At 39.0% G+C, this 20,823-nt stretch overlaps 1 protein-coding gene across 4 annotated transcripts in view; it reads right to left on the minus strand.

Moving 5' to 3' along the window:
• ccny (cyclin Y) overlaps window positions 1–20,823 on the minus strand; it is a 43,821-nt gene that overhangs the window by 1,964 nt on the left and 21,034 nt on the right. The window contains exons 2-11 of one of the 4 annotated variants that reach the window (XM_023262649.3): window positions 16,275–16,349; window positions 14,841–14,861; window positions 12,378–12,412; window positions 12,218–12,241; window positions 11,484–11,584; window positions 11,317–11,352; window positions 10,463–10,520; window positions 9,937–10,056; window positions 6,264–6,430; window positions 2,427–2,589 (exon numbers count right to left, since the gene is read on the minus strand). In XM_023262649.3, the coding sequence (XP_023118417.1) occupies window positions 2,427–2,589; window positions 6,264–6,430; window positions 9,937–10,056; window positions 10,463–10,520; window positions 11,317–11,352; window positions 11,484–11,584; window positions 12,218–12,241; window positions 12,378–12,412; window positions 14,841–14,861; window positions 16,275–16,349 (800 nt within the window). The remainder of the gene's footprint in view (window positions 1–2,426; window positions 2,590–6,263; window positions 6,431–9,936; window positions 10,057–10,462; window positions 10,521–11,316; window positions 11,353–11,483; window positions 11,585–12,217; window positions 12,242–12,377; window positions 12,413–14,840; window positions 14,862–16,274; window positions 16,350–20,823) is intronic. The other 3 variants (XM_023262650.3, XM_035944644.2, XM_023262652.3) reach the window with 3 other exon arrangements.

Raw genomic sequence — 20,823 nt, forward strand, 5'->3', positions numbered from 1 at the left:
AACAAAGCACAGATGAAATGGAGATTAGCAGGACTCGCCGTAATTTTAGTAAAAAATGACTGAATGAGACCTTTGGCTGTGTGTGTGTGTGTGTGTGTCTGTGTGTACAAGAAATGAGTATATGGTGTTGTACAGTTGTCCCTTGTCATATCACGGTTCACTTTTTGTGGTCTCACTGTATTGCAGATTTTGAAATTGTTTATATCTAATTTTATATCGCGGATTTTTCGCTATATCGCGGAATTTTGGTGTAAATAGGTATTTTTATATATTAATTATTTTAATAATTTTTGCAGCTAAATTAAGCATTTTCTAGCCTAAAAAATTAAAACAATGTAAAAAATATATTAAAAAGAGTAATTAAGACATATTAAAAGAATATTAAATTGAAATAAAATGCGTAGCGTACAGCGCTGATTGGCTCAGCGACCGTAGCATCAGTCTCTTCTGTCTCCTGTGTGTAGCAGCGTTCAGCATCTCACCATGTCCATTTCACATCAACGTATTATCAGTGAGCATAGTGTTGCTCAGCGGTGTTTTGTTGTTGTGAAATTTTCATTAAAAAACGTATTTATTTCAAGCTCTATGATGTCGATCAAACGTTCTGCGCCTTCTAAGGTTTCTGGCACCGAACCCAAGCGCCAGAGGAAGATGCTTACCATTAATTACGTAAGTTTACGAGTGTAGAAAGAGCATAGGAAATGTTTATAAGAGTGTGGGGAGGGTTTCTAAAGCCTCAAAATATATATGAATAATAAAATAAATACATGGTCACTACTTTGTGGATTTTCACCTATCGCAGGGTGGGTCTGGAACGTAACCCCTGCAATAGATGAGGGACCACTGTATTGTGCATGCATTGAGGCTTTCACAGTCAGCAACACACAGGATGTATGAGCAGTTACTGTTCAGAGACTGTGTGACACCACAATGTCAACTGTGGGATGTTTGCTACACACATTTTTTGACCTCCGCTCCAAGGATTGCAAATTAGAGAAGAAACCATCAAATTTAGTTTCAATCAGCAGCAGTTTGGATGATCCAACCTTCATGAGATGGATTATTGCTGGTGATATGAGGTGGGTCTGTGGCTACGACTAAAATAAGATGACAAGAGCCTGTGACCCTGACAGTAACCCTGCACTGTCAAGATTGTAACATCCTGAGTTGGTTGAGGAACAAAAATTGGCACATCTAACCTCAACAATGGTGCACTGGCATGAGAGTGCCTGGTTACAGCACCGTTTCTTTGGCCACTAGATTTGGCACCCTGTGTCTTTGTCATCTTCCCCAAAATGAAATTTCAGTTGTTGGGTCACGCAGTGGAGGAGATTCAGCACTCATCACAAATTAGAGAGCAGATTCTGTTCTTGCTTTTAGGCGCAGTCTCACCTCTTTGTGTAGTCATTACTCTACAATGCTGTGATAGACTGTGTTTACACAACAAGCATGTTTGGGGCCATTTATCTAAGCTCTGCTCAGTACAGATAGAGACAAGTGAGCAGCAATGGTATGAAGTCTGAAGTGTCATTTTCTGTCACAAGGCTGACATACCATATATCTCAACAGCAAAGAAATAGCAATTAAACACAGGAAATATTTCCAAAAAAGAAAGCTTCCTGAGTTGACAAGTGTACGGTCATATAAAAGTTAGATAACAAGCTTTAAAGTCTCAGCATTTTGTCTGAAAATCACTCATCTGTTTATTCTAATTTTGTCCCGTCTTATATGACTACTGGCTTCTGTATTCTTTTAGTTTTCTGGGATATTTAATAGAGGTCCAGCCAGACTCGTTCTCAGCAATCTTTGGCTATTTTGAGATAACCCAGATGTTTTTGTTTATTCATTATTAGCATAAATGTGGGAAATAGTTGTACCAACAAACACTAAATAAGTAAATAAATAATTCCACTTGTTAATTGGAGACAGACCATCCTCACTTTTATCTCTTTTTAAAGCTTTAAAACTAAATGGATTACAAACATTATGAATGTGTTTAATCACAGCTGTGCTTTTCCTGCTGCAAAATGTCAAATTGTCTGCTGTGAAAAAGTTTTGGTGAAGCAGATCTTATGGGCAGAAAACAAATTAGACAAGGACAGCGGTGATATTTCAAACACTAACTAAAGTGAGGCTGCAGGGCAAGAAGGATGAGACAGATGTTGAGGCAGAGAAGCTAATTACACAGCAACACGGCTCCAAATCGTCCTTCACCCGGCAGAGGAGCTACAGTCTATTTTGTGCATGTGTGTTGAGCACAGGATCTTCAAAATACTTATTACCCAGATGGCCTCAGTGCATTGTATTTCACATCCTGAGGCCGCAATAAGTCGGCTTCAGATGTGATCAAAATGTTAGGATTTTTTCCCTCAGATATTTTTTTGCATGACCTGAATTCAAAATCGATGTTTGTTTTCACTCCTCACCTCTAGTTTCTGGGCTTTGTCCCTGCTGAGAGGTTCCAGGGGGAAGCTGAGGTTGTTGGCTTCGGCCAGAGAGCGCAGGTCAAAGTAATACTTGGCGTAGACGCTGGACGGCACGTTGATATTGAACTGCAGCAGCTCCAGGAACTGACGCTCCAGCTCATTCCTTTAACACAGACAGAAGAGAGATATGAGTCTTTGATAAGCTGGAAACATCAGATCTGATTAGAAATAAGACCTAGTTGAGATCGCAATAAAGTTAGTTAGTAGACGATTGAAATTCTTTGTCTACAAAGACATCCTGCATAGAGTAAGAGGAGACAAAGAGACTAGAGAGGAAGCGTTCGTCCACAGGAGACCTTCCTCCTAGCAAATCCAGCTATATAACGAACCAATACACATGCGCTGAGTAAATCCCCAGTACACCCACCGCACATAAGCCTTTCCTCATAATGAAAGGGAATGCTATCTAAGCAGGGAGCTCTGAGCATTATGTGTAAGAAAGAATATTAATCCCACATCCTGAAAATGCTATTGTCACGCACTGCCTCATGCTCGACAGCTCTGTGATCCCTTCTGCAGCATGGTGACTGCTGCTTTCATCTGTTTCTCTTCAGTCATGACCGATTCATTTTACATTGTAACTCTCCATCGCTTCTTCCCAGCCTTTGTTCCTCGCCCACGCACATTTACAGGCATGCAGCAACAGATGAGCTAAATTTAGATCCCAGGGTAGCCAAACTCTTCCTAATAATGCTGCTTCTTTTTTATCTTGCCGTGGCACTCATTCAGCTACTGCTTGTGTTTCGCTGCTCCTCCACATTCTTCCCAGACATCCCTGCTGTTATTTTACGGTCACTAGGCGGGAAGGGGAATTCAGCAGGCTATTTTTCCAGAGCAGGGATATGTTCAAATACTGAGTCACTGTCCGGTAAATTGCCATATGGGAGCACGGCAGAAGCACGTGCTGAGCTCCACTGACTGGGGAGAGTCCTAAACAGGTGGACTACAGACATCGCTCTGTGAATCTGAGCCCAGGGACAAGAATAGACAGCAACCAGTGCAGAGGAGTGTGAAAACAGCAGGGGTCAGAGGCGGCAGCAGAGGCAACACGTCTGCAGCATCGTGTTCCTCCTCAGGATAAGCCAGCCAAGATTCCTGTGGATTTGAGATGGATGTGGTATATAGGGCAGAGTGGTGTGTCCTTCATGCTCAAGATGCTTCCTCTCTGTCCAGCAGGGAGGTCAAGTATGACACACAGCAGTGTCAAATTGAATTGTTAATTAACTCTAAAGCCGAACCCTGAAAAATTAATTTCATATTGTTTCAGAGGTCTTCTTTGCCTAAGTGTGAGCTCTTAAATGAAAAATTGTGCATTTGTCATTGTCAGCTTGTTAGAAACTGATAAAGCAGTGTTGTTTTATGGGATGATGACACGATAGCACGTGGATTATTACTATTTATTCTGAGCGAAGTGATGCAAGAGTAATTGATAAAAGCTTTGATATGCGCTCATCTTTATCTCTAACATCTTCATCACTAATACAGGGTAGTCAGTACCTCATTAGAGTCTGCATCATGATACCTTTGATGCCGTTCCCTGGCTGAAGTCTTTAGAAGCCAAACCAAGCTCCACAACAGCGCAGTGTAATAAAATGTGCAGAGGTCACCCTGAGCATGTCCAGACCACCATGCATGTGACTCTCAACGCTTCTTGAACACACGCTGACCCCACAAACACTGGCTATTCTGAGCCTAGTCACACTCTGACTGTTGGCCACTAAATGGGCTGATGGCAGATACAGTAGCAAAGAGGACGTGTTAATAACAATCTGTCTGTTAAGACGTGACGTATCGACCTCCACACAATATCACTTCTCAGTTCAAGCCTCTACTGTGACGGCAGAAGCTCTGGTCTTTACAACATGCTGCATTGCTGTGTCCCATTTAGTTTAAAGATCTGAAATAAAAAACAACTATTTAGCATTCTACTGCTGTCCTTCTGGTGCATGCATTGCATGTCAGTGCGGGGCATATTGACTCAACAAGGCTGCTATATGGTGACACTTGTCTCCTGTGATTTTGGCACAACCCATCTTCAATGTGACCTATATCGAAAACAATTTAATCCTCAAACTCAAGCCACTATTATATTCATCCTATGTGGACACCTCGGAGACATAATTGTTGTTATTATAGTACTTTTCTAGTTCGTTTGGAGGATTTTGTTCCATATACACTAGTCAAAAGTTTCTCATTCAATTACTACAGAAGATTAACACTTTTTTGTTTACAACATAATTCCATTTGTATTATTTTACAGTTTTGATGTCTTCAGTATTAATCTACAGTGTATAAAACAATCAAATAAAAACCACTGAATGAGAAGGTGTGTCCAAACTTTTGACTGGTAGTGTACATGCAGTAAGTTGTATCTACATGTTACACACACACACTACTGCCCTTATAGTGTAGTGGAGACACATTTTGGGTGAAGGTTCTGTGTGTACTGTTACAAACTTGGGTAGATGACAAAATTTACATTGCATGGATCCTAGCATACCCACACAAAAATTTAACACTGGCCTACCGCTTCTAAAAGACACTGCCAGTGCTTTGTTTATATTACTCCAGAGATGCATCTGTAACTAGCTGGGGGGTGCCGACTGTTAAATGTTAACTAGCCTAACTTTACTTAGCCTGGCTGGTAAATATTTAGCTTTCTGTCTTTGTTGTTATCAAAGGTTATAGCAGTCCTGGACGTTTTTGCTTTCTTTATTCAGAAATATCTATCATTTTGCAGACAAAATCAATTATTCGAGACAATAATCTGCAGATTAATCGATAGTGAAATTCATTGTCTGTCCTTGCTTTAAAGCAGCTGAGTTCCAGAAATGTAACATGATCAAACCATGTGTAAAAGCTATGTGTCTCTGAGTGAAGGCCATCAGGCAGAAAAACTACATTTCAGTTCTGGCGCTACAGATGGTGTGTCATTCAACAGACACCTTGCAGGTTTGTTTGTATGCAAAACCCACGGTCCCTGCTCCCAACTGCTCCTTCTCTCTAAATGAACATTTAACAGTCTAAGAAAATATGTCACAGTATGTTCTCCTATGCTACTGATACATATTGAAACCATCATATGTTATACTCAGTCATGTGATTCTGCACCTCCCACTCAAGGACACTGGTTTGCTTTTTGCTTTTGAGAGAAGCTGTTGTGGTGGAACCAGTCCAGACTTTTCTCAGACATAAGATTATAGCTGTCCTGTGGGGCAGAACGCAGCTTCCACAGAAAAGGAAAAGGAGAAATTACAGCTCATTTCCATTTGTTCATCATCAGCTGATAATATATTTCTTTGAGCATCATCCAATTTGCAACTATTCACCTGCTGAGCTGCGGTATTCTGGCTATTTTTAAAAGTCTGTCCACCTGATGAGATGTTTTCTAAGGCCTTATAGTAATATTATTGGATAAAAGAGCTCTGTGTTTTTTATTGTGTGTTAACAGCTTTATCCACCCAGAGAATTATTGAGTCTTACACATGAACTTAACCAGCCAACAGTAAAGTTAATACATCAGCTGTAGCCAATTTATGGTGTTTTCAGTTTCTCTTTAGAATATGCAATGAAAATAAAAAGCTAGGTTATAAAAAGTTGGCCATGAAGGCTAAGCACGACTAACTGTGAGTAAAATTACATTTACAGCATAGAAATCACATATCTTCTGCTTTGAAAATAACACATAACTGCCCTTTTGTGTGCAAGTTGCATTTGTGAGTGCATTTCATTTTGTTTTTGTCGAAGAACTTTTTAGGTTTGTTTCCAGTGACTCACATGTCCTCCACAGTGATATCCTTGAGAATTTGGCAGTAGTCGACGTTCCACACCGCCTGGTCGTCCCAGACCTTAGAAGCAAGGAGAATGGCTCCCAACACGATACGCTTCCAGTTGGCTGGGCAAATATCAATCTCAGCGTAGGTCAGGAGCCTCTCCAGATACACCTGAGATGAAGAAATGTGTCACAAATAAGTGCATTAGAAGAACATTCTCTTGTTATCTTCTTTGAACAAATAAACATAATTGAGAAATTGAGAAAGTGTGTCTTTTTTCCCCCCATAGCTCCAACACAGAATGAGAAAAAATAAAAAGTAGATCTTACAATGAAACGAGAGATTGACAAACTAGCTCATGACTTATGACGCTCATTATAAATGTCAATCACACTGGGTGTAAAGGGTCAAATCACTAAACTGCTACCCTCTGTTTTTACGTCACCCCTCATGTGTTAACACCTGTTATTACTAAACAGGGAAACTCTGGTGTTTTTAGTTGATGCAAAATTCTAATTTCAGCACAACACACAAAAGCAAATGACACAATAACAATCACACCAATTGTTTCCTCATACTTCTTCTGTGCTTAATTACCTTCTGCTCTCACTGCCTTCATTCATTTGAAGAGTTACTTTGCTGCTTTATTGTTTCTCAGTCTGCTGCCTACTCCTCCTCCAAGATGTCAGAGGCTGATGAAATCCAGCTTCCCCGGAGCTCCCTCATAAAATATCCATGCCAATCGAACCCCTTTGTCTCTCTTTCCATTTCTCTCTGTCTCTCAGTAGCCAGAATTCCCACAGTCTAAACATCACACAGCGAACAGAAGCCGCAGGCACCTGATCCTTACAAGCTGGAATATTTGTACAAAAGATGACTCTTCAGATCCACTAATCATTTTGTTACAATCTGAGACAGAAAGTATTCTATTTGATTTCATAGCTTCAAGCACTGGAGCTGCAGTGACTTGCTGCATTGAGAAAACTAAAAATTTTGCTCAAGGAACTTACAGTGTATTTCACATACCCCAAAACACTCCTTCTCTGAAGTATTTAACAGGCACTTTTTGTTAAAAGTGCACAAGCACAAATTTGCCGTATTTAGTTTTAGCTTTCTTGTATGTATTTTAATTAGAATTTTACATTAGTTTTCAGTATAAACAGTTATGGTGCTTTTATTTCTGTAATTTCAATAAATATTTCATTATGTTGCTGCCGATTTCGGCTTTTGCATTTATGATAATTGCTGTACTTTAGGAACGACGGCAAACTTTCTGAAATAGGCATGGTGTTATTGGTTCCCATGGCTTTCTTGGCTCACTGGGGATTTTTCATTTTCCATAAATAATATTTATTGCAGACTCAACTGAATTCAGAAAAGTTAGAGTCGCTGAAAACTTCGAAATGTGTCATCTGTCAGATGACAAGTGTGACTCTGCAGAGATGCTGTATTTTTTATGGCAGACTGGAATATACTGTGCATTCCACTTATTTTAATTCTGTCTGAATGTGCTCAGTGGCAGAGCTGTCAGTGTAATGTGCCCTCAAGACCTGAACAGAATACTAGTAGACAGTTAATGGTCATCTGTTAGAGGTCTATTACCATCTACTTAACAAATAAGTTTAGCTTATTGTTTGGACAATTTTTATTTTTTAGGAATTGAACTTTTATTTTACCATGCAAGCTATTAACAACAAATTCATATTTACAATGGCAGCCTGGGGTTGACAGTGGAGAGGCAAAGAGAAGGATGTGAGGTTGTGAAAAGGAAACGAAAATATTCCTTCATCCCATTTTGCATCTGGGTTGGACTTGTGCACTCGAACAGCTCAGGTGGCTAATTGGTGATGTCATGCTGGGTTGGGCTTTGTGCCTGCAGGCGATGCTAGCTTATCTCTGCTGTGGCTCAGATCTGGCAGCAGGCAGCAGGCACTGAAGAAAGCCTGCATGAAATAAGAGCCAGACCACATGCTGGCACGCTCACTATACAAACAAGCACAGCACGGGATGTAGAGGCAGAGTTTGGCGACAGTAGCCCTGTTCAACCAGAATGACCCAAATTATTACATTTTGTGACTCCCAGGCTCATGTCACACACACACGTCTGACAAACAACCAGTCTTTCTTTTCCTTTTTAACCACCTACTTAGTAAAACACCTTTCTTGATGTTGATCTCGTTGGACCTTTATGATTTGTTTTCTGCTGAGATCATTCAGACTCATATTGCTAGTACACAGAGACTATTTCCTGCTCTTCAACTTGTTGTCATTCCAGTCTGCTGCTGCTAATGACTGGAATTTGTTACAAAAACACTTAAATTGAATAAATTCACCTCAGTTGCTGCGTTTAATAGTTTATTTATGGACATGTTTAGTGTTATCTGTAAATTAAACAAATCTTTTGAATTAATTAGTCACTTTTTTTTTTTGTTTTTGTTCCCTTCTCCTCTCCTTTTTTCCCTCAGTGACATGCGTCTTCTGGCCCTTGTCAGCCAGATGAATGCCATCTTCAAAATAATCAAATTACACTCTTAAAAAAAAAAAAACTTTATAAAATTGAATTAGCAGATCTTCAATGCTTCAACGGTCTTTTAATTAATCATGTGTGACATGACAATAGGCGTCAAAGGGTTAATGTAATGTCTGGTAAGACAAGATAAAATAATGCAGACACTAAGACTGACAAAGTATTTCAATGTAACTGCTTTCCAACAATTTTCTGGACAACAGGGCACATCCATCTGAACACATGCAGTTGACGCATTTGTGCATCTGTCAGGAAGTAGAGCAACTTAATACTAGGCCACGAGTATATAATAACCAAGCACTTTCCTGGACTCCAGGGACGCACGTGTCAGGCAGAGTGACAACGTGTGGTAAGAAATGTTTCTGGGCAGATGAGTGGGGACAGAGGGAGTTCATTACCAAATGAGCATGGCTAATACAATTTAGTAAAATATAGATAAGTAGAGAAATATATCAACTCTATCCCTTATTCACTTATGAGTGGATATAAATATTCTTCTTCATGAAATTAGTGTATTCTAAAACAGACCCTAATGCTAAACTCCATAAAAGATTAAAACTTGACAACATAATGCCATATTTTATATAAATCCTAATTTAGTATTTGTGTAATTACATTTAAATTTAAAGCTTAAAGACGGGAAAAAGTGCATGTAATATGCTACAGAGACTTAGTCAGTGGAGGACAGAGAGAGGCATGAGATGCACAGGTGAGCAACACAAGATGTCATTAGTCATGGAGAGAAGACCTAATGCACAGTAAAGCATCAATTATATACTAAGTAGATACTCGCTACAGGCACAGACGTACTTCACACCAAAGTCATTCTGAAAGAAAACTGCACAGATCAAACTAATATTGCCACAGATCTTCTGTTATCTTCCAATTTTCTGGTCTCTCTTGTGAAAATTAGTTCACTTTCCAACATTTTTTTGGGCACATTTGCCAGAGGGATATGCTGAACGTTTTATAAGATTCAAGAAGAGGAACTGAAGTCCAAAAATAAAGAGAGCACAATCTAAGGAAGGCAGGGGTAAGACGGCAGCACATGACAGCAGAGAACGCAAAAAAACTAAGAGACCCAGGAAGCAACACTCCCTCCTAGTGTCAGCACTGCAATACACACACATACACAAACACACAGACTTACCAAAGTGACGATGGCACACTCAGCAGTGAGCTGTGCAGCGCTAAACAGCGTCCTGACAAAGCGGTAGATCTGCTTCTGCTCAGGATCATGCTTGTCATAATCAGCAGGAACCTCAGACTTCTACAAGGAACACCAGATAAGAATAGGCGGAATCAAACACGATGGAAAAGCAGCCCATTTGATATGATTGTTTTCAAAAATGGAAACATAAACTGCTAGGTGAAACTTCTTAGATATATGTCTTATTTCGGAAGGGTGTGCTTTGTAAGTTTAGGATGATCAGCACCAAGTAAACTGGTTGCATACATTTCCAGAATGAAACTGTGTGTGTCAAGTAAATATATTCAACTGAAAATACGTCTGAATGAACCAGATGGCTGCTGAGATTACAGAACAGATTTCTACACTATTTGATGCATGTGAGCTTATTTGCTGTTCATCATCATGTGTGGTTTGTCTGGCTGATGAATCCTGACAGCTCTATAGCTTTCCCGTAATGAAAATTTATCCTCAGCTGAGGCCTTACTGAGAGTGGATGCAGTTTCTCATCGAAAATGTCTAACAACATTCTTCCGTCGACATCTCTGGAATGAAAGGAAGACAGGAAAAGTATCAGAGAGGGAAAAAAAACAGATGGCATAAGTCCATTTCAAATATGCCTGTTTGATAAATCATTTATGGGCATTTATTTGCAGTGCAAACAGCATGAGATTCCTACCAGTAACAGTGAATATAAACCACACAACACTAGACCTCAGGCAAGAACATCTTTATTCTCTAATTTAAAATCTGTTTTTTTTTCTGTCGTAAGTTCCAACTTGTCCTGGATAGACTTGTTACAAATTGCAACTTCATAGAGAGGTATGTATTCATGAGATCTGATCATTAGCATAATATGTTAATTCTATATGAGGCAGCCTGCTTTTCTTTGTGAGTGAAGTTTAATTCACAAAAATGCAATGTAGAAAGAACTAGGGCCAATGGAAGTTTTGCTGCTGTTGTTGGCTTCATGCTTGCACCTGTAATATTTTTCAGGCTTATTCTTTTGTATTTCTCTGTAATGTAGCACAGTGATAACAATGTTAGTCTACTTATAACATTTATCTTATAAAATTTTCTGGGACCCCCCAAAAATATATATTTAGCAGAATCATAAACATATGATGATTACTTGAGTAATGGCTTGGATAAACAAAGTAAGAATCAACTGGAACAATCTTGTGTCAGTGGCAACCCTAGAAAGAACCTCAGCACAGAGTTTCAATTTACACTGGCAGAAACTGTATTAGAGAAGGTAAAATACCCTTCAACTTTCTGGGCCAAAAGGGACAGTTTCTGTCCAGGTTTATCTTTGTCTGCTATAGATTCTTTGATACGTACCTGTTCTTTATGTGGTAGTATATTGCGAGGGCTACACTGTAAAGACAAAAAAAGAGACAGGAAAAACATTTCAAACAAAAATTTGCAGAAAGGGGCAAAAAGCCAAACCACTTCTTTAATACTAGATTAAATGTTACACAAGGTGTAATGTCAAATTTGGCACATACCATTTGATGGTGTATTTGAGGTTGGGCTGACTGACAGTGCTGTCATCAAGGAATATGGTGGAACATGAGCTGTACTTCCTTCTCACTGGGCCTGGATGATGCTGGAGTTCATGTATAGATACATACAAATAAACAGACATATACATGCGGGTCAGTCTCTATTTGTGTCATACTTGGATCAGTCAAAGGCCTACTACCAGCTATAGAAAGTAGGGCACCTGTAAACCCACAAACTAATTCTGTCTATCCTCTGTCATCGCCTGACATGGTTGCATGTGGGAATGGCATTTATGGTGGAGTGCATCTTTCGAGGGGTATCAAACTTCCATTCATGAACTTTCTTTTCATCAGCTCAATTGGTTGCAAATCATTTTCTCCTGGTGCACACTCATCCAGTGCTACTTTACTATTTAGACAGGCAATCGTTTTCTCATTTAAGAGTGGGACTGTATCTAACACAGCTCTGCCTCACAGGAATCGGACAATCGTAATAGTTTGTTTAAAAAAAGGCACATTGCAACATTTCCTCAGTTCCTTCTCTTGGGCCTGAGGGATTCACAAAGATGAACTGCACCATAATGTAATAAAATTGCTTCAATTACATATGTGCTAAATCTAAAAATGAAACTACATCTACTTTGTTTCTTAGGTTTTGAAACACTAAGTGGAATCTGTGGAGTTTAAAAAGGAAGGGACAATGATCAAAGGTTAAAGGGCCATTCTGAGGACTTTACCTTGTTCTCCGAAATGTGTGTAAACTTGCAAAAAAAATACAAGATATTAAAATTACTATCTGCACAGTAACAAATGCATAACACAACCAGAAAACTAAGCAAATTGTTTCACAGTTTCATTATCAAATAAACATGTGTTTTATGCTACTTGGGTACTTACATGATTGATGTAAAGGCTCTTCCGCTTTTCTCGGACTGAAAAGGAAGACAAAAGAACAGGCGTCACTTCAAGGTAAGCATCAGTGCAGTACACAACCCTCACAGACAGGGAGCAGCATTTATCCAGGGTTCAGAAGTCCCCTGTCAACATAGATTTTTAGAAAATAATACATAAACACCCTAATTTATCAACACCACACCGAACAAGGCAAAGCAGTTTCAGCAAACAGCATTTTTAATATAAAAAAAGGACATTTCAAAGCCTGTGAGTTTTTTTTCTCCCCTATTACACTGGCAAATATGTTTTAATGTGAGGGAAAGAGTGTGAGCTAATTAATGAATCCATTCATCATTTTGGCATGTATGGTTCCAAAGTAAATCAAGAACAGTGACAGGTTTACGTGCACACTGTCGTTTAAGCTGGTCTATTTTCATTTCTTTCTGTTCATACAAATCTGGTCATTTGCGATGCTAATTCTGTTTAATGGATGTTACGATTTGTTAGATTTAGAGAGACCACTTCATCCGCCGCTATGTTGTATCATTCTAAATACGGCATACACATACACAGCTGAGTCTGTTTGGATATCTGTGAGTGTCTACAATATGTGCATATATGTTCTCTGTGATTTAGCGGAACACACATGGGAAAAAAGGATCGCTAGCAAAGCAAACTGGAGCAGATGCAGAATCACACACAGTGTTGCAGTGCGCTGTCTCGCTTTTCTCATCTCAGTACTGTCTGTATCTTATCTCTCTGATACACAAACACACACCCTAATGCACATGTTTTTCCACTGCGCAGTCGTGACAGTGTGCGTTGCTTTCTAGCAAAAAGCAGCAGTCTCTTACGTCATAATTAGGACTGCATATTTTAATGAGAAAACAGCTAAAGCACAATCCTGACAGCAGTTTCTGAAAAGGATTCATGACACAGGCCACCCATTTTTACACATCAACATTTGATACTTTAAATTTTCTTCTAAGTAACATGTGATGCTCCTGTCAAATCAGTTTTACTGTTATGGTTTAATCCTAAGTTTGGTTTCATTTACATCTTCTCTTAAGATTCCTGATCCTCTGAACTCCAAAACCAGCTGGCAGGTATGAAAGGTGTATTTTCTGTTTTAAAATAAGTCACCAATATTCCATCATTTGTCAGAGCCAGAAAATGTAAAAACACAAAGACCATCTGAAAGAAGTTTCAGATGGTCCTTGAATAAACGAATCGTGTGGCGTGCAGTTTTGTCAGTCAGAACAACTACATCCAAGTCACTTTATTCTAAATAACTTAAAAATTTGCCAAAAAATGAATCATCTGCCCAAACCAAATTCAGTGAAAACCAAATATTCTGCACTCCTTGGTGCAACTGACCAGCACCAATTGACTCAGTTGTGAGCAACAGTCACATGACAAAAATTCAGGAAACACTTTGGCTGAACTGTGTTTACACAGAGCAGACGGACCAGTATAGACACAAATTAGAGAGATTTAGAGGAAAATAAAACATACTTAACCAATAAAATAAATACTGCATGGCTGAAAGATTACATACAAAGGAGAAAAGAATCAGCAAGACGTTGGAAAATCCGGTGAAATACCTTTATACACTTGATGTTCAGAGAGTAGTGTAAAAAGCATCTGGTTCATGGAGGTTGTAAACATGTAAGTAGTAAAATCTCTTCGTATATAGTGCCAGTATTTTTCCATAGTATTGGTATTGCCTATGCACAATACATGTTTATTCTATTTTTGGAAAATAAATAATCAAAAAATTCAACTTTCATATTTTTTAATAATTTATGGCATTTTTTAAATGGCATTTATTTGCCCCTATTGCCTTTATTTGACAGAAATAGTAGAGGAGAGACAAGTAAGGGCAGAACAGAGAGAGGCGTAACATCGAGCAGTTGAGCTGGAATTGAACCCCAGCTGCTGCAACAAGCACTCTGGCCCTGGTACATGGAGCGCCTACTCAACCAGGTGGACCATCAGGGCACAATGATTCATGGCATTTAACTTTTTTTATCTCTACCAATAACCAGGGTTTTGCTGTTTTCCTAATCGTACTTGACTGAATATTGTATCAAAAAAGTAGCCCACAGTAAGTAAAAATATCACAGGAGCAATAAACACCCAGAAAGTCATTGGGATTCAGAGGGTTAAACCCGGCAGATATGAAACACACATTAAGTCGACGTGTGTCATTTCAACACCACAACACATTTTTATGGTTAAGGCCATGCAACCATACTTATAATGTGCAATGGAAAAAACACACAGAATGATATCAGCTCAGCAGCGAAGGCATGTAACCTGCTAACAGAAGACAACACTGATAGTAGAAGAATACAGTACAGTTTGAGGTCACATGAAGGGGCCATTCTCTAACAAGAGTAAAGCCCAAACACACAGTAAGCATAATGGTACCTGTCTACTGAGACCGGACATATACAAGCTTACCTTTCTTGTTGGGCACAGCAACTGAAAAACAAAAGTCCAAGTTGTCTCTATGGTTGTTTCTGACACAGATACTCAGAATAGGCTTCATTAAGCTATTAAGTGTGCCATTAACTCATACAAATTCCGTTGTATATGAAAGTGTGCAATGACTAATAAAGATTGATTGATTGATTGATACATGATGGAGTGATATCAAAAGGAGAACAGTTACTGTAAGCTTTTAAAGGAGGCATATTCATTTGTCAAATGTTTTAGATCCAGATCTTCTTCCCACTTACTTAATTGAGTATTTCACTCCTGTAATGGTATTGTGGCATGTACACTATGTTGAGAACAAAGTCCAGCAGACAATCACATGCAAGCCCAATTAGAGCTAATAAAAGAGCATGGTGCATCAGAACCTGATCAATATATCAGCCCTCAGGGTACACACTGCTTAGCTGAATCAAAAGCTCATCATCAAAGTAAAAAGATTAGAAGAAAGAGAAGTCTAAATGGAGGAATAATCTACAAAAATAACTTCAAATTTGAGTTTATTATATAATATTAATTATTCTGGAGGCTCTACTGACTCCACAAATCTGATGTAAAGGCCGCAGGTTTAAAGTTTTCACAGGATCCTGTCAGAAGCTTTTATGCTGAATAAAAGGATGTTGGTTAATGTTAACTTTGTACAACTCCACATCTGAAATCTCTGCATCAATGAAACAGCTTGCTTCCCCACTGAGTAAGCATATGTGATTGTTTCACTTGCTTGAGTTTGAAACATAAAGATACTATGAAAACAGTTTATCAAGCTGCCGCATCACTTGATGTGCAATCTGCCACATATGGCAACACGGCTAAGTGAATGATTCTTGTCAACAGGTGGTGCCACATTATGAGGATTAGTAGCAACTGATAAAACATCCATATGCTTGGTCACGGTGACTGGAGTATGTTCAGTATGTCTACTATAATTTAGAGGTGTTCAAAAACTTCAAGTAGTTTGATGTGCACCAAAGTAGCTATATTTACTTTTTTAGTGCCAAACTGACTGCAAGCAATTACATCATTGACCTACATTAATCTACAACAGCAAACACTGTGTCATTACTGTCTGCTTCAACGGTTAAATGTTAATCCACACTTTCCAACCACTCATAATCCAGAATTTTATGTGGCCTTAATCAGCCAATCAAGCAGTTCTCACAACAAATATGTTGTTCAAATTCAACCACTACAATAATACGGGATATTTCTTCACTTCATATTATATTCCACTGACCCACTCCTTGCAGGTCTAATGTCCACCTGACACTGACTGCAACAAAGAGGTGCTAAACAGTCTACACTTCAAACTGTCCTTGTCTCATTTGTAGGCAAGGAGTGATGGCATTTCAAAGGTAGAATGAAGAGAAATGAAATGTGGCAAGAGAATAGAGCAGAACTCACCATCAGTTTGTGATTTGCTGAGGAAGATGGTACTGGCCCGAGGATGATCTGAGGGATTGTATTCCATGGGTAGATCTGAAAGTAGACAACAGAAAATGTAAGTTTTACAGCACAAACACCTGGCCACGCTGAACAGAAATATGATCTTCTTGGTGCATTTTCAGCAGCAGATGACTGTGGGGTATAAAAAGAGACAATGACAGTGACTGCTGTCAGGATGAACTAATTGTTTAAGTTTTTGGACATCTTAATATTTCTTCTAACAAAATGATATTCCAATGATTATAATCATCCTGTCGTGATGCTTGACCAGTACAACTAAAACATTTCATTTTGGCTTTAGGGGTTAACCACATCTCTTGTAATAGTCTAAATGGAAAAACAATCTGTCAGCTGACAGTTTGCAGCACCAGTACCATGTAAACGGTGGTTTGTAAATCAATACGCTAAGCAAACACAGTAGAATGCTATAGATTTGTTTTAAATCACTGTCTGCACATGTGCCACCGAGAATGAACTCTTAGATCAGAGATTAGCTGGCAAGAAAAACAGCAATTAATGACAGCCGAGCGGTTAAGGTACAGACCACATGTATGGAAATGCCGTCAGCAGTGAGTCACCTGTTCGATTACCAGCTGGCCAGACCTTCATTGCATGTCATTCTCCTGCTGTCTTTCCCCAACATTTCCTGTCATTCTCCACTGTCGCTATCTAATAAAGGCAAAAATGCCAGACCTTTCAGCACCGCACAGCTGATGAAGTCAGCTGCTGACAGCGGACTTATACAATATCAATCTTCTGAGTGCATCACTGACTGCTATGAGTACAGCTAGCTGCTACAGTGTGCCTGAAGATCTTCTCTCTGATTTTGTGACTCATTAAAACAAGTTAAAACTAACTGGAGGACTGCAATCCTAACAACTGAAAGAACATGAAAATGAAAGTTGAAAAAGAAAATGAAAGGTACATCTATTATGTAAAAGAGGATCTGAAATGATGTCTTAACTTGAATTTCATATCAAGTAAAGTTTTAAGTTTTTTTAATTCACAAGATCACATTTCTGTACTATATTACAGACACAATGAAAAAAACTAGCTTTGTTATCAAGAAAGAAAATGCTTTGACAGATTAAAACTCACCAAACCAGCACAGGTGATTTTTTTGTGATTAATGCTATTTTAAACTTGTAATGACTCAAGAACATTAACTAAGAATTATGGTTGTTTTACATTCCCCTGCTATTTTTAGATAAAATTTAAAAATCAAACATTTGAAGAGTCAGAAGCAGAAAATAACTGGCAGTTTTGCTTCTGAAATAACCTAAAATATTAATTAAGTGTGAAATGACTAATTAATTTGGAAACTACTTGTGTGTTTACAAACTAAAAAGGATAATCTGAGGCTACAAGAAAATGTCAGCTAATATAAGACCCCGCTCATCTTATGCTTTAGTATGCTGTCAACATGCACAAGTCAAATCATTTCAATATGTTAAGTAACTAAGCCATGCAATATGTAATTCTCTCTTTCTAGGCCACTTCTGCTTTTTATTGTCCCACCAAAGATGGCCACTGCGTCATCCAGCTACCCCTCAAGAGACAAATAAAAAGAATGAATAGAGCTAGTGTTTCAGATAATACCTTTCTGTTTGTATTTGATTGATTCTTTTGCTGTAAACATATTGCCTTCCCTTGTCAGATGTATATGTGTCAAGCAAAACCAGCTACAGACTGCTGCCTTGGCAGATGGCTGCTGTATGAAACCACTGAATATATCAGTATCAATTTAGTGTCCTAGTTCTTTGCCCTGATTAAATCCCACCAGCCAAAACATGCTGAAACATGACTTTTTACTGTTAAATTATAAACAAGACATTTATAAAGAAAGCATATTCTGCAATTGGAAACACTATGTTCATATCAGTGGTTAGTGAAACAGAAAAAACACTGTTGCTTGAGAGGTGGATTGCTATTATATATCCTAGATTGATTTTATTGTTGAATTTTATGACGGCCTGCTGAGGTGGTTTAATAACCTGAACAACCTTAATGTTATGATCATTATTGCGTTCCGTCAAGGTTAAACATTAACGAAAACTATGCTACTAACGCCTAAATCTCACGACAACTCCAGGGGAAAAAAATTCCAATATTACACACATGTAACATTACAAGCAAATGTTAACTTTAGAGGAAACAAAAGTAAAAGGTGGTGACTCCATTAGCTGCTTCCTGATTTCTTGGATGATGTCAGTGAAACAGGAAGGGTCAGAAAGACCAACACCCAGACAGACTAATAGAGAGAAAGAGCAACAGATGCCAGGAGACAGACAGAGAGAGAGAGGTGGGCTGGTAATGAGAGAAAAGGGCAAAGCAGAGGGCAAGAGAGTGGAAAATGAAGTGATGAGAATGACAGATCTGAAAAATGACTGACAGAGAGACAGGAGACAGCAGGGGAAAAGAGAGAAAATGATAAAAGACTGAAGGTGGCTGCAGGGGAGAGGATATGAGGAAAAAATAGAAGAGAAGAGCATGGGGGAAGAGGGGTAATGAAAGAGAAGAAGAGGAAGGAGCAGAGGTCGGTTTGCCACCAGATTGCATAGGCCTCGTTGATGCAAAGCTCTGCTTTCTATGTGCCATTAAACACACCATGTGATGATAACTACAGAGCATACCTGAGATCACACAGCCTCTTTCAGTGCACTGCAGGTTACGCATGCTGGCCACTGCTATTGTGTCCAAACTCTTTTGAACTACTGTCTTTTTGTGCTGGAGAGCCACTTAAAGAGCCTCAAAGGACACTGGCACACACACATACACTGCCGTAATGTAGGAGGAAGTGGCACACGGTGTTGAATAAAAGATGGGTGTGTGGGAAGAGGCAAAGAGCACTGAAGGAGAACTGAAGGTAGTTAATGAAGCTGCACAGTGTCAGTGATGTATATACACTCAGTGCACTCACAAACATCTGCAGCACATCAGTTACACATAAATGCATGAAAAATCACTCAAAGTAAAACTGATGTCATGATTCCTGATAATATAACGTTTTAGGACAGGAAGATGACTCTCTCCACAGACCCGGGTGTGTCCTCCCTCTGGTGTCAGTGACCTCTGCTGTGGTTCCACCCTCTCCAAGTTCTCTCCCCCATTTCTCCAACCTGGGGGAGACGAAAGCACTCAATTTCCTGTGTTTCAGGAAGCGGAGAGGAAATGAAGCAAGGGGTGGTGGTTCCACATTGTTAGGGAGGTAGACTGAACAAAGAGTGGAGGGAATAGGTCAGAGTGTGGATTTAAGCCAGGCTTGTATAAAGTTACACCACGTACGCTCCTACAGAACCCTTACAGAACACTCCTAGAATATGGACAGACAAAGGACGAAGCCAGAAGAAAAAGGGCATGAACAAAGCCACTGCTCCTCCTCCTGTATTCGTCTTTGATAAATGAATACACTTCTGCCAGTTTCCCTCATGCTAGCTAAAGAGCCTTTCCAGTGGTCCATTCAAAGCAAAGCAAATCTATTATCTGGGCATTGTCCTGTCAGTGACAGCGGTGCAAGGCAGCACAATCAGACAATAACAAATAGAGGGCAGGATTAGGTGATGTGATCGTATATATCACAAGATATATAATGGATGCTTTTTACTGAGGAAACATCTCCAGGTGATGTATAGGTAAAAAATATGTTTCATTATTTCATATGAACATGTAACTTGGTACACTTGCACACTTTCTCAGCAATTACAGAAATGGAGCCATCAGAAAAACACCTCATGGTGACAAGGACAGTCATTCTACTATGTCCTTAGTCAAACATGAAAACACAGAAATTGTGATATCTGCCCATACTTTTGATAAACAGACATTACATGATACCATTTAACATCATCATTAGTGGTCGAGGTGAACAGTTAAAGGTGAATTCAGTGGCGTGAGAAGAAAATCACAGTATCCAGGAACCTAGGCTAACTTTCATATTATCATATCTGTTACATGCATATGTAGAGCTATAACAGCTTAAGTGGTTTGTTCATTAACCCTCACAATACAGTTTCTGTAAAGATATTATGTTAGAGACACATCTGGTTGTTTTGTTGTTGTTAAATCTATTCTTCACTGTCTCCTTAACAGTGTCCATATTGCCACTGCTGCCACAAGGCTCCATTTCTGAAAATGCTCAGGGCTCCAGACTGTACAAGTGTTTCAGACTTCACGCTTTAATGAAAAAGTACAAACATATCACCTCAAATTTGGCATATATCACCTGGACTGATATGTATTAGACCACTGTGTGTAACGGTACAAGTAATGAATACAACCGGTCAATATCTCAACAACTATTGGGGAGATTGTTGAAATTGTGGCCTTTACTAATTGAAAGAAATAAATCAAAGTTAGTAGTGTGCAGCTTTCTAAAGTCTGTCTACGAGCCCGCTAGGTGTGTGTTTTTACTCTATTTTTAAACGACATTTGGTCCAGATACAGGATGGCATTTGTAGTTTTAATTAAAAAGGCTTAACGTTGTTCTCAAAGCAGTGGCTTCTTAGAA

The sequence above is a fragment of the Amphiprion ocellaris genome, chromosome 22 (assembly GCF_022539595.1).
Source record: "Amphiprion ocellaris isolate individual 3 ecotype Okinawa chromosome 22, ASM2253959v1, whole genome shotgun sequence".
NCBI lineage: Eukaryota > Metazoa > Chordata > Actinopteri > Pomacentridae > Amphiprion > Amphiprion ocellaris.